The sequence below is a fragment of the Pristiophorus japonicus genome, chromosome 26, assembly GCF_044704955.1.
Source record: "Pristiophorus japonicus isolate sPriJap1 chromosome 26, sPriJap1.hap1, whole genome shotgun sequence".
In the NCBI taxonomy this organism is placed as follows: domain Eukaryota; kingdom Metazoa; phylum Chordata; class Chondrichthyes; family Pristiophoridae; genus Pristiophorus; species Pristiophorus japonicus.
This window is the reverse complement of record NC_092002.1, coordinates 15,311,516-15,327,753: the sequence shown is the minus strand read 5'-3', so window position 1 is coordinate 15,327,753 and position 16,238 is coordinate 15,311,516. Positions and strand designations below refer to the sequence as shown.

At 43.7% G+C, this 16,238-nt stretch overlaps 1 protein-coding gene across 5 annotated transcripts in view; it reads left to right on the top strand.

Moving 5' to 3' along the window:
• LOC139239218 (ryanodine receptor 1-like) overlaps positions 1-16,238 on the top strand; it is a 506,468-nt gene that overhangs the window by 406,274 nt on the left and 83,956 nt on the right. For all 5 annotated transcript variants that reach the window (XM_070867899.1, XM_070867895.1, XM_070867896.1 and 2 more), the window contains 6 exons: positions 2,070-2,176; positions 7,063-7,114; positions 9,383-9,448; positions 13,478-13,577; positions 14,414-14,493; positions 14,737-14,813. In XM_070867899.1, coding sequence (XP_070724000.1) covers positions 2,070-2,176; positions 7,063-7,114; positions 9,383-9,448; positions 13,478-13,577; positions 14,414-14,493; positions 14,737-14,813 — 482 coding nt within the window. The remainder of the gene's footprint in view (positions 1-2,069; positions 2,177-7,062; positions 7,115-9,382; positions 9,449-13,477; positions 13,578-14,413; positions 14,494-14,736; positions 14,814-16,238) is intronic.

Below are 16,238 nucleotides of genomic sequence, written 5' to 3'. Positions count from 1 at the left end.
GTCTCACTTCCTCATAGCCCTTCCTCCATCTACAAGGCACAAGTCAGGATTGTGATGGAATACTCTCCACTTGCTTGGATGAGTGCAGCTCCAACAATAGTCAAGAACCTTGACACCATCCAGGACAAAGCATCCCACTTGATTGGCACTCCATCCAGCACCTTACACTCATTCCTTCCACCACCGGCACTCCGTGATAGCAGCAACTCACCATGGCTTCTTTGACAGCAGCCCCCCCCCCCCCCCCCCCAAACCTGCGACTGCTATCACCTAGAAGGATAAGGGCAGCAGGTGCATGGGAACACCGTCACCTCCAAGATCCCCTCCAGGTTACACACCATCCTGACTTGGAAATATATCGGCTGTTCCTTCATCGTTGCTGGGTCAATATTCTTGAACTCCCTCCCTAACAGCACTATGGGAGCACCTTCACCGCCAGACTGCAGCGGTTCAAGAAGGTGGTTTAGCACCACCTTCTCAACAGCAATTCGGGATGGGCAATAAATGCTGGCCTTGCCAGCGATGCCCACATCCCAGGAACGAACAAAAATAAATATTGCCACTGGTTCTTTTGCCAATCACCTTAAACCCGTGTCCCCTGGTTACGGACCCTTCTGCAATTGGAAACCGTTTCCTTCTATCTCATCTACATAAACCATTCATGATTTGGAACACCACTATCAGATCTTCTCTTAACCTCTGCTCTAAGGAGAACAACCCAACTTTTTTAGTTTCTCCATATAACTAAAGTCCTCCCGTCCCTGGCACCATTCTAGACAATTTCTTCCGCATCCTCTCCAAGGCCTTGACATCATTCCTAAAGTGTGGTGCCCAGTTTGAACACAATACTCCAGCTGAGGCCTAACAATTGTTTTATTAATGTTTAGCATAACTTCTTTGCTGTTGTACTCAATTCCACTATTAAAACCAAGGACCGCATATGCTTTTTTTTAAACAGCCTTCAGATCATGCAATAAATTAAGGAAACACGGGAAAATAAATCCTGTTATCGTCACCTACAATTATCATGTGCTGTTGTTACTCAGAAACAAAAGATCTGTAACAGCTGAGAAAGTACTTTTATCTTGGAGGTCTCTGGTTGGTAATCTGGTGGAGTGCATCAGCTGCCCATTGCAGAACCCACCCGATTCCCGATTTCCTTACTGTGATTTCAGTGGGAGACAGATTGGACGGATTCTATAATGGTTGGGTGATCTGCTTTGTCAGATTACCGCCCAGGCAGTGAAGATGAAAATCTAGCCTATTGTCTGCACGGTTATCAGAGATCCACTCTAAACGATATGTGGAATCCCTGGGCTATCTTATTAACTATCTTTGAAATAAGACAGTTCACTCGAACACTGGCTTTCATTTGACTTTGTGAAAGCACATAGGTCTGAAACAGGGACAGCTCATCAATAGAAATGGCATCTCTGCCCTTCAAAATTATTAAATGTGAAACTACCTGATGTTTATTGTACAATAAAACAAATCTAATAGAAAAGGTCCAGAAATACAGCAGGTGACGCTTCATGAAAGAAGACTAGGAATCCAATTGCATGACAGTTTCTCAAAATATGGAACTTAATTTTTTTTTAATAATCTATTTTTTACAATCTCCTACAAAGTGTTGCCTTCCAAAGTGACTCTTCCTCTGTTGAAACTAATAATGTATTAACAATGCTGCATGCCTGTATGTGCACAATAGACACTTATCTATGCACTTTAATGCAAGATATGTGTCAGCCTGTAGAAAAAGAAATCACATCCGTGTGTGTTACATGTGCAAATGGTTCTGATTTGGGTGCGTTTGTACGTGGAAGTTGTGTTAGTAAATAGAGAGATTTTTTTTTTAAATCTTCAAGCACTGATAAAGTTAGTGGTGAACTGTGTAATTAAAGTGTGGAATTTTAATGCAAGATTACTTGGGGACAATCTTGCACAGTAAAGATTTTGCAGCATGTTGCATTATGAATAAATGTGTGTGTAACATCACATTGGAGCCTGGTGAAGTTTGTTCAGCTCTTTTATTAAAGGGACGGTGTTAATTGTGGTTGATGTATGAATAGAAATCAGGTGAAGAAGAAGAGGAGGAGGAAGAGGCAAAAGAGACAAAACCTGATCCACTTCACCAGCTGATTCTACACTTTAGCCGTACTGCACTGACTGAGAAAAGGTGGGATTTACATAATACTTTGTGCAGTTTAGCTCGAAGAATTACTTGCAGTTTTTGTTAAAGTGTTGCACTAAGTCAGGGGGTGGCGTCAGAGAAAGAGGGTAAGTTAGCACGCTGTCCTTTCACCTCGGCTCTGATGGACTGTTTCAGGGGTCCTTTGTGTAGGAGCTTTTGGCAATCTCAGTTCACTTCCTAGTGAGTGTGGGTCCACAACAGAGCTATGGAGCAAAATTTGCAGCCTCACTCAAAACAAAACACAAGGGGAGAGAAATTCGCTCGTGCCTCTGTTGCGGCGTTGTCCCGGGCGGAGCGGTAAAATTTTGTGTTGGCAAATGGATTGCATCTGCCACTGCAAAATTCATCAGCTGGGCCCTGAGTTTGGAGCGGAGCGCTAGGGGAGGTGTTGCATACCTCTTTTAGGGCGCTAGGCTGGCTGAGTAAGTGAAAATCCCGAGCTAAAGAGCCGGCCTCAGGGCGACCTAAAACGAAATCTGGAGAAAAAAACCCACCTAAAACCTTCCTAATAAAACGCAACCAAAAAAAAAATCAATCACCCATACCTCAGGGCGACATTACTTACCTCACCGTGGCCGCTACAGCTTGGAAGATCAGCTTCTACAGTCGTTCCCACCAGGGAGTGCTACAGGTCGGGCGTGATCCAAATATCGAGCCGGTGTCGCAACCAGGGACGTTGCACAGTAGCTCGCCACTTCCGGGAGGTAATGCTCCGCGCCCCGCTCAAAACTGGCATTGAATGTCCCGGCGGGACACTGGAAGCTGGCTGCCTTTGCCGCCTCATTCGGGCGTTAACAGGACCGGCAGAAGACCAAAAATCCAGCCCAAGGATTATTGGTGAGGAAAGTCAAAATCTCATCCGAATGCAGTCGGGGTGCTGTTTTCAGCTTGGGGTTAAGACATATTGTTGGGATAGAGCATTAGCAGATTTACTCGGCATCTAATTGTGGTAGATCTGATCTGCGAGTGCTAGCGCAGGGTGTCTAAAATGGAAATTTCCAGCACCAGCATCTTGATGAGTAAATACTGCACCAGCTCCAGATATAATGGCCACATTTTTGAAATGCAAAAAATAGAATTGCAGGTTGGAGATATGCAAAAGTTCTCAGATCTTTCAATATTGGTCAGTTCACGCATGGAGAAATATTCTGCATAGAATATACAGCACAGAAACAGGCCATTCGGCCCAACTAGTCTGTGCTGGTGTTTATAGTCCACACGAGTTTCCTCCTATTCCAGCTACCTCATCTCAGCCTTTCAGTATTTCTTTCTATTCCCTTTTCTTTGAAAGCATCGAAGCTATTTCCCTCAACACTTCCTGCGGCAGCAAATTCCACATTCTAACCACTCTGCATAAAATAATTCCTCCTCATTTCCATAATGGATTTATTGATGATAACCTGTATTGTTAGCCCCAGTTTTGGATTCTTCCATAAGTGGAAACATTCTCTCCACATCTACCCTGTCCAGCCCATTCATAATTTTAAAGATCTGTACCAGGTCTCCTCCAAGTTTTCTATTTTCTAAAAACTAATAGAAGGGAAGATAGAGTATGAAAGTAAACTAGCACGAAATAGAAAATCAGATTTCTACAAGTACATAAAAAGGAAAAGAGTGGCTAAAGTAAATGTTGGTCCCCTAGAGGATGAGACTGGGGAATTAATAATGGAGAACAGGGAAATGGCAGAGATGTTGAACAAATATTTTGTATCGGTCTTCATGGTAGAAAACACTAAAAACGTCCCAATAGTGGATAATCATGGGGCTATAGGGAGAGAGAAATACAATCACTTTCACTAATGAAGTAGTATTCGGTAAAATAATGGGACTAAAGGCGGACAAGTCCCCTGGACTTGATGGCTTTCATCCTAGGGTTTTAAAAAAAACGGCTGCAGAGATAGTGGATGCATTGCTTGTAATCTACCAAAGTTCCCTGGATTCTGGGGTGGTCCCAGCGGATTGGAAAACTGCAAATGTAAAGCCCCTATTTAAAAAAAGGAGGCAGATAAAAAGCAGGAAACTATAGACCAGTTAGCCTAACACCTGTCATCAGGGAAAATGCTGGAGTCCATTATTAAGGAAGCAGGGACATTTGGAACAGCATAATTCAATCAAGTAGAGTCAGCATTGTTTTAAGACCATAAGAAATAGGAGCATGAGTAGGCCATTTGGCTCCTCGAGCCTGCTCCGCCATTCAATAAGATCATAGCTCATCTGATCATGGACTCAGCCCCACTTCCCTGCCCGTTTCCCATAACCCTTTACTACCTTATCGCTCAAAAATCTGTCTATCTCCGCCTTAAATATATTCAATGACCCAGCCTCCACAGCTCTCTTGGACAGAGAATTCCATAGATTTACAACCCTCAGAAGAAATTACTCCTCATCTCAGTTTCAAATGGGTGGCCCCTTATTTTAAGACTACAACCCCTATGTTTATGAAAGGGAAATCATGTTTGACAAATTTGCTGGAGTTCTTTGAGGATGTAACGAGCAGGGTGGATAAGGGAACCAGTGGATGCGGTGTATTTGGATTACCACAAGGCATCGATAAGGTGCCACATAAAAGGTTACTGCACAAGATAAAAGTTCACGGGGTTGGGGGTAATATATTTACATGGATTGAGGATTGGCTAACTAACAGAAAACAGAGTTGGAATAAAAGGATAATTTTCCGGTTGGCAAACGGTGACTAGTGGGGTGCCGCAGGGATCAGTGCTGGGTCCTCAACTATTTACAATCTATATTAATGACTTGGATGAAGTTTGTTGATGATACAAAGATGGTGGGAAAGCAAATTGTGAGGAGGACACAAAAAATCTGCAAAGGGATATAGACAGGCTAAGTGAGTGGGCAAAAATTTGGCGGATGGAGTATAATGTGGGAAAATGTGAGGTTATCCACTTTGGCAGAAAAAATAGAAAAGAAAATTATAATTTAAATGGAGAAAAATTGCAAAGTGCTGCAGTTCAGAGGGACCTGGGGGTCCCTGTGCATGAAACACAAAAAGTTAGTATGCAGGTACAACAAGTAATCAGGAAGGCAAATGGAATGTTTGCTTTTATTGCAAGGGGAATAGAGTTTCAAAACAGAGAAGCCCTGCTACAGTTGTACAGGGTATTGGTGAGGCCACACCTAGAGTACTGAATACAGTTTTGGTCTCTGTATTTAAGGAAGGATATACTTGCATTGGAGGCTGTTCAGAGAAGGTTCACTAGGTTGATTCCGGAGATGAGGGGGTTGACTTATAAAGATAGGCTGAGTAAGTTGGACCTATACTCATTGGAGGTCAAAAGAATGAGAGGTGATCTTATTGAAACATATAAGATAATTAGGGGTCTCGACAAGGTGGATGCAGAGAGGATATTTCCAGTCATAGGCGGAACTAAAACTAGGGGGGCATCGTCTCAGAATAAGGGGCTGCCCATTTAAAACTGAGATGAGGAGGAATTTCTTCTCTCGGGGTTGTAAATCTGTGGAATTCTCTGCCCCAGAGAGCTGTGGACTGTGGGTCATTGCATATATTTAAGGCGGAGATAGACAGATGTTTGAGCGATAAGGGTTATGGGAAGCGAGCAGGGAAGTGGAGCTGAGTCCATGATCAGATCAGCCGTGATCTTATTGAATGGCAGATCAGGCTCGAAGGACCAGGTAACCTGCTCCTGCTTTTATTTCTTATGTTCTAAAAGGAAAAAGATTCAACTGGTTCATTCTTTTCCAATAACAAGAAGTCAGACACCTGACAGTAGCAAAGTGCTCAAATTCTCAGACATTTACAAGAACCGACTTAATATTACGGTGATGCAGTATTTGTTTCTAGAGGTGCAATTTTTCAATGAGCTGTAAATAGACTTTCAGCTGGTGGCAGAAAATGGATACTGTGGTATGTCAGTTTACATCTTGCGGCGCTGAGTGACCCAATATTATCGGCCAGTCCAGATAAAGCCGGCTCTGGACTTTTGATATGTTAATTTTTGAACACACTATAATTTTATAGCCTTGCTGCAATGTATTACTGTCCTAATAGCAGGAGTGCATTTTGTGGAAAAAGTTATTCTTTCCCAGGAGCTGGGTGGCAGTTACTTGGTATAAAGCACCCTGCCGATAAAGATCTGTATTGTTTTGAGCTATTTCCATGTAAACTAACATTGCGTTTGCGATGGTGTGAGAGGCGAGGGGACATGGGTTTTATTAGATCCTGTAGCGAGTACCAGCAAAGTGACTTTAAAATATCAAATTGGTAGCGGGACAAGATGATTATTCATTGCAGCATTAAATACTCTCATGCTTGGCGACCATCCTAGCATTGTTGTTTACGATTGTTTATTAATAGAAATAAAATAAAATCGCATTACAATCTGGAAAATAGCATATAGGAGTCCAGTTATAAATACAATGCAATTAATGGAGTTGTACATTACTAAATAATTCCGTTTCTGAGCAATTTATGTTACAAGCTGTCTTTCGCTGCTTGCTTCCTTATTTAGATTTTCCGTAGTCTGAGAAGTAAGAGCATTCTTTTTAAATCATATATATGATTTATATACCATATAAATTAAATTCCAGCACTGCGTGACATTGTAAAAATGAAAATCATTCAGTGATTTGTTATGGTTTACTGTGGGTCTTTAAAAACATTTTTGTATATTCTGCTGAAAAAATTGTGGGAGTGGTAGCATTGTGAGGGTAAAGTCTATATTTTGTGCTTTTTCAACTGGCAAGTAACAAAAAAGTGCTTCACTGCATGCTTAGATTTGTGACAATTACTGGGCTAACTGAGATGGAATGGTACATTTTAGAATTGTCTTGTTTCAATTGCATGTTTATTCAGGTTTCAGTATAAAAAGCAATGTTTTTTGATTCACTCTCAGCAAACTAGAAGTGGACCATCTCTACATGTCGTATGCTGATATCATGGCAAAGGTCAGCACACCCATTTATTTTATGAAATATTTTGAACTATTTCAATAGATACCAAACAGATTAGTATGCAGTGATTTTTTTAAAAAAGTAATAAACTTGTAAAACTACAGCGTCTTATACATTTGACATCATGGGGTGGAAATTTGGTTGCATCTCTGTTGCGGCGTTAACCCAGACAGCAGTAAATTTGCGCCGGCAAATAGTTTGGAGCGCTAAGGAAGCAAATGAAAATCCCGAGCTAAACAGCCAGCCTAAAACACTCCCAATACATTACTGATGCCAGAACAATCACACTTACCTCAGGTCCACGTTACTTCACTCTCAGACGTTCCCACTAGGGCGTGCAACACTACGTCACGGATTGGGCAAGTTTAAAATTTTGAGCCGGTGACGCAACCAGGAAGGTTGCACACCGACCGGCTCACCTCTCCCAGGCGGTAATGCTCCGCGCCCCCTCAAAACCGGCACCGAATATCCTGGCGGGGCGCTGGAAACTGGCCGCCCGCCCGGAAGTGCTTTGTGCTGCCCCTCCGGGGCACTAACAGGGTCAGCAAAAGACAGAAAATCCAGATTATATTTGTCATGTTTGAAAATTCAAAAATGATCAATCATTTTTGTTTTAATCAGTTGCAGCTTATCATGTTACTGTTTACCTAAAAAAAAAACCTTGAGGAACCCAGAATTTACAATTCAAGCTAGTGACTCCCTGATGACTCGGCCAGGCAAAAATCTCAGAGTTTCTACTCCTCAATCAATAATGTAATAGCATGTGTCTCCTAGCCACCTGCAGCCACAAACGCTGACCCCATCCTAAAATTTTGAGGGTCAAGGTCATTAGTATGTTCGGGAAGGGTGCTTCATGCCTGTAAGTGTACACGAGTGGCACCCATCCGGATCCGCCAATAGGAATGGGGAGTGGCATGCAGCCGCTGCACAAGGTGCATCTGGGGGCCCTTTCCCGTGCAAAGAATTGTGGCTCTAAGGGATATTCAGCTCCAGTGGGAGCCATAACTCTGTTACAGTAAGATAATCAATCCCATTCAGGATCGATTACCTGACGAGGCCGAGGCTGCCGGCGGAACACAAGCTAGTTCACCTTTTAAAGCTATAGAGTATGGAATTCCTGGGTAGTCTGGTAACTATCCTTAACGTGCTTCCTTGACACAGGCAAAGTCAGACAGAAGATCCACTCATGGCTTTCCCCCTTCTCCTGGTGCTTAAAAAAAGGCAACCTTCGGTCCCTTGACTGGAGATCTACTGAACCCAACTAGAATTTCAGGCTCAGCAAGTTTCATCATCATAGGCGGTCCCTCGAACGAGGATGACTTGGTTCCGCGAGTGCACAGGTGTTTCGATGAAGGACCCAATGTTCCAGTCCTGAACTCCAATTAAGGGGGTGGAAGATGCCTGTGCGTGAATTTTTTTAACGTGTGGTGACTGTTGCACACCAGCCACCACACGGACTTGACAGAGCTAGGTCTTGGTCCAGTGGCAAGGGTTAACCAAGATGACTGGAGACCTGCTCTGCTGCACGGACCTAGTGCGCGCACATATCACAGTGTGGGTTGCCCGTGCTACCCCTGAGCCCTCTGTTCTTCTGGGCCCTGTACCCTCATCTGTCGCACCTCCGCTACAATCTCTCACGCTTCTCCACCATAAACATTCATCGCATCTCGCCTCAAACACTCGCCACTCATCCACCCCGACCTTCTCGCTCCTCTGTGCCTGGGCCCTGCCGATGCAAGTTTATTCAGTGAGCAGCTGTACCAAATCTGCTGTGTTAGCTAATCTCAACAAGGACAGCGGTCGGCTCACGAGCATTGGCCTCTAGAGTCATGGGGACAATTGATCAGATTCCCCTTCCAGATCACTATCCAGCCTGTCCTGCTGGAAGTAAGCCGTGGCTGTGATGTTCCTGCAGCAAATAGCCTATTGATACTGTCGAGGCTCGTACATGATTGATGGCCACAAGGACATAGTTTTATGAAACTATAACAAGTAACAAGTCAACACTTCAAGAGAGGGCGGAAGAAAGTATTCAAACTTAAGCAATCATCCTCCGTTGTTTAATTTGATGGGAAATTGCATTCATTTCAGAGTACTGAATTTATTCTATTAATTATTACAAGCTTAGAAAAGTATGGAACTATAGAACAAATGTATATTTTGTTTTAATTTTATAGTCCAAATCCTACTGTGGTCCTTTGTATGATTGAAGTTAGTAAGTTGCTGATTTGGGGCTTATCTCTCATATTCTTTGATATTCAGAGTTGTCACATTAAAGAAGAAGGTGGTGAGGAAGAAGATGAGGAAGGTGTAGAGCTTACCTTTGAAGTAAGTGTAATGAACTACAAAGGTTTCAAATAATGTAAGTTCAAATCCATCACATAAAGCAATCAGACAGTTGAAGAATTTCTTTGTGTCTTTACACTGATTGAAAGTCACACATATTAGGCAGCTGCTTATACAGCTGCAGTTCCACTGTAAAATGTAGCATATCAATAGTATGCAAATTACTGCCAATCCCTTTATGTACTATGAGTACCGTCAAAAATTAAATTAAATTAGTCAAACATAACCTGCTTTTTATAAATTCATACTGCATCCCTAATTAGCACATATTCAATTTAATTCTGTATTATGGACTCTAAAAGGTTATGCGCCACAGACACAAAATTAATTGGCCTATAATTTCCTCGATTATCCTTTTCCCCTTCTCTGAGCAAGTGTATAACATTTATTACCCTTCAATCCTTTGGTAAAGTTCTTTTTTCCAAAGATGTTTTGAAAGTTATGGTTAATGCCCCCAGTATCTCCTCCTTGGATGCATACCATCTTAGAATCAGAGAATGGTTACAGCACAGAAGAAGCCCATTCGGTCCCTCGAGCCTGTGCCGGCTCTCTGCAAGAGCACCTCAGCCAGTCCGACTCCCCCGCCCTTACCCCATAGCACTGCAATGTTCTTTTCCTTCAGATACTTATCCATCATATGCGGTCCCTCGGAATCGAGGAGGACTTGCTTCCACTCCCAAAGTGAGTTCTTTGATGGCTGAACAGTCCAATACGAGAGCCACAGACCCTGTCACAGGTGGGACAGACATTCGTCAGGGGAAGGGGTCGGTGGGGCTGGTTTGCCGCGCGCTCCTTCCGTTGCCTGCGCCTGGTCTCTTCATGCTCCTTGCGTCGAGACTCAAAGACTCTCCCGGATGGACTTTCTCCACCTCGGGCGGTCTGCGGCCAGGGTCTCCCAGGTGTCAGTGGTGATGTCGCACTTTACCAGGGAGGCTTTGAGGGTGTCCTTATAACGTTCCCGCTGTCCTCCTTTGGCTCATTTACCACGAAGGAGCTCCGCATAAAGCATTTGCTTAGGGAGTCTCATATCTGGCATGTAAACTATGTGGCCTGCCCAGCGAAGCTGATCGAGTGTGGTTGGTGCTTCAATACTGGGGATGTTAGCTTGGTCGAGGACACTGATGTTGGTGTGCCTGTCCTCCCAGGAGATTTGCAGGATCCTGCGGAGACACCCAGTGACTTGAGGTGCCTTCTGTACATCGTCCATGCCTCAGACCCATACAGGAGGGCGGGTATTATTACAGCCCTGTAGACCATGAGTTTGGTGGTAGATTTGAGGGCCTGGTCTTTAAACACTCTTTTCCTCAGGCGGCCGAAGGCTGCGCTGGCGCACTGGAGGCGGTGTTGAATCTCCGCATCAATGTCTGCCTTTGTTGATAAGAGGCTCCCGAGATACGGGAAATGGTCCACGTATCCAACTCCCTTTTGAAAGCCATGATTGAGTCTGCCTCCACCACCCTCTCAGGTAGTGCATTCCAGATCCTAACCACTCGCTGCATAAAAACATTTTTTTCTTATGCCGCCTTTGGTTCTTTTGCCAATCATCTTAAATCTGTGTCCTCTGGTTCTCGACCCTTCTGCCAATGGGAACAGTTTCTCTCTCTACTCTGTCCAACCCCTCATGATTTTGAACACCTCGATCAAATCTCCCCTCAATCTTCTCTGCTCCGAGGAGAACAACCCCAGCTTCTCCAGTCTATCCACGTAACTGAAGTCCCTCATCCCTGGAACCATTCTCGTAAATCTTTTCTGCAGCCTCTCTAAGACCTTCACATCCTTCCTAAAGTGCGATGCCCAGAATTGGACACAATACTCTAGTTGAGGCCGAACCAGTGTTTTATAAAAATTCATCATAACTTCCAAGCTTTGGTACTTTATGCCTTTATACATGAAGCCCAGGATCCCGTAAGCTTTTTTAACTGCTTTCTCAACCTGACCTTCAACGATTTGTGCACACATACCCCTAGGTGTCTCTGTTCCTGCACCCCCTTTAGGATGATTATACCCTTTAGTTTATATTTTCTCCTCATTCTTTCTACCAAAATGTATCACTTCACACTTTTCTGCATTAAATTTCATCTGCCACGTGTCTACCCATTCCATCAGCCTGTCTATGTCCTCTTGAAGTCTATCACTATCCTCCTCGCTGTTCATTATACTTCCAAGTTTTGTATAAAATGCAAATTTTGAACTTGTGCCCTGTACACCCATATCCAAGTCATTAATGTATATCAAGAAAAGCAGTGGCCCTAGAACTGACCCCTGGGGAACACCACTCTATACCTTCCTCCAGTCCAAAAAACAACCGTTCACCACTACTCTGTTTCCTGTCACTTAGCCAATTTTGTATCCATGCTGCCTCTGTCTCTTTTATTCCATGGGCTCTAATTTTGCTGGCAAGCCTATTATGTGGCACGTTGTCGAACGCCTTTTGGAAATCCATGCATTGCCCTCATCAACCCTCTCTGTTACCTCATCAAAAAACTCGATCAAGTTGGTTAAACACGATTTGCCTTTAACAAATCCATGCTGGCTTTTCTTAATTAATCCACACTTGTCGAAGTGACTGTTAATTTTGTCCCTGATTATTGTTTCTAAAAGCTTCCCCACTACTGAGGTTAAACTGACGGGCTTATAGTTGCTGGGTTTATCGTTGCACCCTTCTTTGAACAAGGCTGTAACATTTGCAACTCTCCAGTCCTCTGGCATCACCCGTGTTTCTAAGGGGGATTGGAAGTACCTCCGTGATTTCTTCCTTCACTTCCCTTAGCGTCCTAGGATGCATCCCATCTAGTCCTGGTGACTTATCTACTTTAAGTACAGCCAACCTTTCTAGTACCTTATCTTTATCAATTCTTATACCATCCAGTATCTCCTCTACCTTCTTTACTATGTCTGTGGTAGCATCTTCTTCCTTGGTGAAGACAGATGCAAAGTACTCATTTAGTACTCTTAGCCAGATGACACTTCCATTTTGAGTCCCATTAACTTCTTTCATAAAGCATACTTTTGAATATTTATCTCCAATAGCGGCTCTTCCATATTCTCCTCCGGTCCTCCTACAGTCTCACTTTCATGTTCCTCTGTAAAAACCATAGCAAAATACGTAGTAAGCATTTCTGCCACTCTCTTATTTTTCAGCATCCGAACTCACACTAAGTCCTGTTCACCCAAAAAACCTTTGCTCATTGACCTGCATTAACTCCCCATTCATCAATGCTCTGATTTAAAAATCTCATCCTTGTTTTCATATCCCTCCATGCTGCGCCTCTCCCTAGCTCTGTAACCTTCTACAGTCCTATAATCCTTAAAGATCTCTGAACTCCTCCATTTCCAGCCTCTTGCGCAGCTCTGATTTTCATCTCTCCAACACTTGCTTGCCTTCAGCTGCCTAGGCCCTGATGAATTCCCTCCCTAAATCTTTCCATCTCTCTAACTCTCTTCCTCCTCTTTTAAGACTCTCCTTAAAACCTATCACGGTGTCCTAATATCTCCTTATGTGGCTCGATGTCAAAGTTTGTTTGGTAATACTCCTGTGAAGCGCCTTGGGACATTTTGCTACACTAAAGGTGCTATATAAATACAAGTTACATGAGATGGACCCACCTTTTGTCACTTTTCTGTCCTGGATGTGTATATAAAACAAAGCACACAAGAGATAGACACAAGAAATTTCCTCCGGGATGCTCCCCATCCTCTGCTGTAACTTCAATCGGAGATCAATGCAAACCTCATTTACGCGGTTTATCCGGGGCTTCTGACAAATCTCTGCTGAAGCTACAGCAGCGAATCAGAAGAACCTCTGAGGAAATGCCTGGTGAGAGTACAGAAGCCTTGAATCCATGTTCAAGTAATCCTAAATCATCGCCACTAACCATCCTAAGCTATTGCAGAGGTACAGTCAATATACATTCATTGTCTTGTTCTTAAGTTGGTTTAAAGGACCGCAAGTCAATAATATTTTTTTAGTGTTGGTCTGAGAAAACTCATTCTACTGTACTATTCCCTTAGGAAAAGGAGATGGAGAAGCAAAGACTCCTGTACCAGCAATCCAGATTGCACAGCCGTGGAGCTGCTGAGATGGTGCTGCAGATGATTAGTGCATGCAAGGGTATGGATTCTAAAAAATCTTTATTTTTCAGTTTCATCAATGTAATGTCCAATCTGCTAGAAGACTCAGAGTAAGGTGCCAACATACCTTCCCGACCTCCTGTGTATCTGTATGTCTTCTGCCTAGCAACGATGCAGTCTTGTTGAGTGAAGTGCATTCTGTACAAAAATTTAAGCTGCACATTGCTCATCCAATAACTTGTATATTTGTATTTGGGATGAGGGTGGTGGGGGCGGAGGGAAGCAGGGTTGGCAAGCCAGGAGCAGCAGCGATCGGGTGGGTGGTCTAATATGGGGGCAGGAGGAGCATTCCTGCTTCTCCGACTCCACATTCCGAGGTAAGTAACTTGCGTTTTTTGTTGCAGGTGCTCTGTAGGGTTGATTTCACTGAATGCAGCCATCTATGGCGCAGTCTGGCTCAGGGAAAACCAATCTTGCCGCGGGGACATCTGCAAATAGCCTCACATCTGCTTCAGGGGTGGGTATAGGACGCCATCTTGTTTGCCCTTACCCAACATGGCGAGCAGCGCACTTCCGGATAGAAGTGCGCTCCAACTTTCTACTTGCCATTTTGGGGAATTAAGAGTGCCCAATTTCTAGGCCAGTGCCTTTTAAGTAGTTTCTTTTTCACCTCGTGCAAACCCAAGTAATATGGCACATGATGAAACTTCACAAATACCTTCACAAAAAGACGTACTAATGTATTAAACTGAAACTTAGGGCATAGTCACAATGCTATTGTAAGGGAGCAGTCTCATTAGCTTCAGTTAAATTATATTCTTGAAAATGATACAGATAACCCTTTTGCCAATATTTTTCTTCTGATCCATTTTTCAGGCGAGCCGGGTGCAATGGTTTCCTCAACCCTGAAACTTGGTATTTCCATTCTGAATGGTGGTAATTGTGAGGTTCAACAGGTAGACAATTATCATACATCATTATTATTGCCTTATTCAATATTTTCATACTGAATATCACTTGTGCATTATCATGAAATGTTGTACATTTTTGCAGTCAAAGGAGATATATATAAAATATGTATGATGGTGGTTGTGATATGAGAAAAATATATTCATCACAGTTGTCCAATTGATTAAGATGATAGCCACAGCACGATATGGCTGTTCACTGAGTTTTCAACTATTGTACTCTTTGTTTAGAAAATGCTGGACTATCTAAAAGAAAAAAAGGAAATTGGTTTCTTCCAAAGCGTTCAAGCTCTCATGCAAACCTGCAGGTGAGTGGGTTTGAGTGGTTCATTTCTGTGACATTGCAAGGTACATTCTGTGTATTTATAATGTAGTGAGTTTTCAATTCTATTTCCAGTGGACACGAATGTTCTACAGTCTAGATCGCCCATTTTACCACCTCTTCTATACCCTCAAAAGACAGAGTTCTGTCTATGCATTGGTGTTTCACTACATTATATATAACACCCAGAACCAGCATGGTGCCAGGGATGAAAAATCATATTTATTAGGAGAGTTTTGAGATACTGGGACTATTTCCATTGGAGCAGAGAGGGGTAAGAGGAGATTTAATGGAGGTTTTTAAAATTACAAAGGGCTTTGATAGATTCGGTAGGGAAAGACCATTTTCTCTGGTTGGAGAGTCGGTGATCAATTTAAAATAGTGGCTAAAAGTGCGGAGAAGGATTAGCGGAATGTTCTTTATGCAGAGAGTTTCTGGAGCATGAAATATTTTTCCATGAAGAATGGTTAAGGCAGAGACAATTGCATCTTTTAAAGGCTAATGCCTTCCTTCTGTGGTGTAAGCCTATCTGGAGCCAACACGAGATGAACTCTCTGGGTCACTTTACCATCATGATTCTGATCCCTGGACCCTGATATTGACAGGGGTGGGTTGCGTAAGCAGGGAGGAGGAAGGAGTTTTGGCCGGGCCCGCATGCCTGGAAACCAGCCTGATTGCCAGGCTTGGCTCATTGTCAGGCGGGGAACATTTTGGTGGAGGCCGTAGAAGCAGATAAGGAACCTGCTGCTGTGCTCGTAGGGGTGGGAGTCTGGATCTTGGGGAGGCTTGGACCCCTGTTCCGAGGGCGGTTGGCGGTGCCAATGGTAGGGAAGAAAGTATCTTGGTGGGCTGGGAGGAAGTACTCTGCTCCCCCTAGCCCACAGGCAGTGCTGTAATGACGCTCACCTTTTCCCCGAAGATGTATTCGCCTCACTTCAGCTGACGAGTTTCCCGAGGGCTGGGAAATCCAACCAGCTAGGGTTAAACCTGTAAGGCAGGTTAAGTGTGAGGCTCCCAGCCTTATTGTAATATTTAAATGGACGACCCGCCTCCCGGGAGCAGGTTGGCTGCCTGTCTCCTGTCCCGCCTCCATTAAAACGTGAAAGTAGGCAGGTCGGATGCGAGTTGGGTTCGGGTTTGAGATTTAAAAATGTTTTTATGTCTCACCTGATGTTTCCTGTAGGCCGCGCTTTGTCCTACACGGCCTGTCTCTTTTAGTGTGTGGTCCCTTTAAATTTCCGGGCACGCGGTATTTACAGTGGGGAAGCCGGTGAGCGGCCTGTGCGGGACCTTTCCCATTATAGTGCGGCAACCAAGCTTAGAGGGAACATTGATCTCACCCAACCCCAACTCCCCCCCCCAGGCTCAGGCTGATCAGTCATTTTTCACTGTGTGTAGCTATGAGACGTGG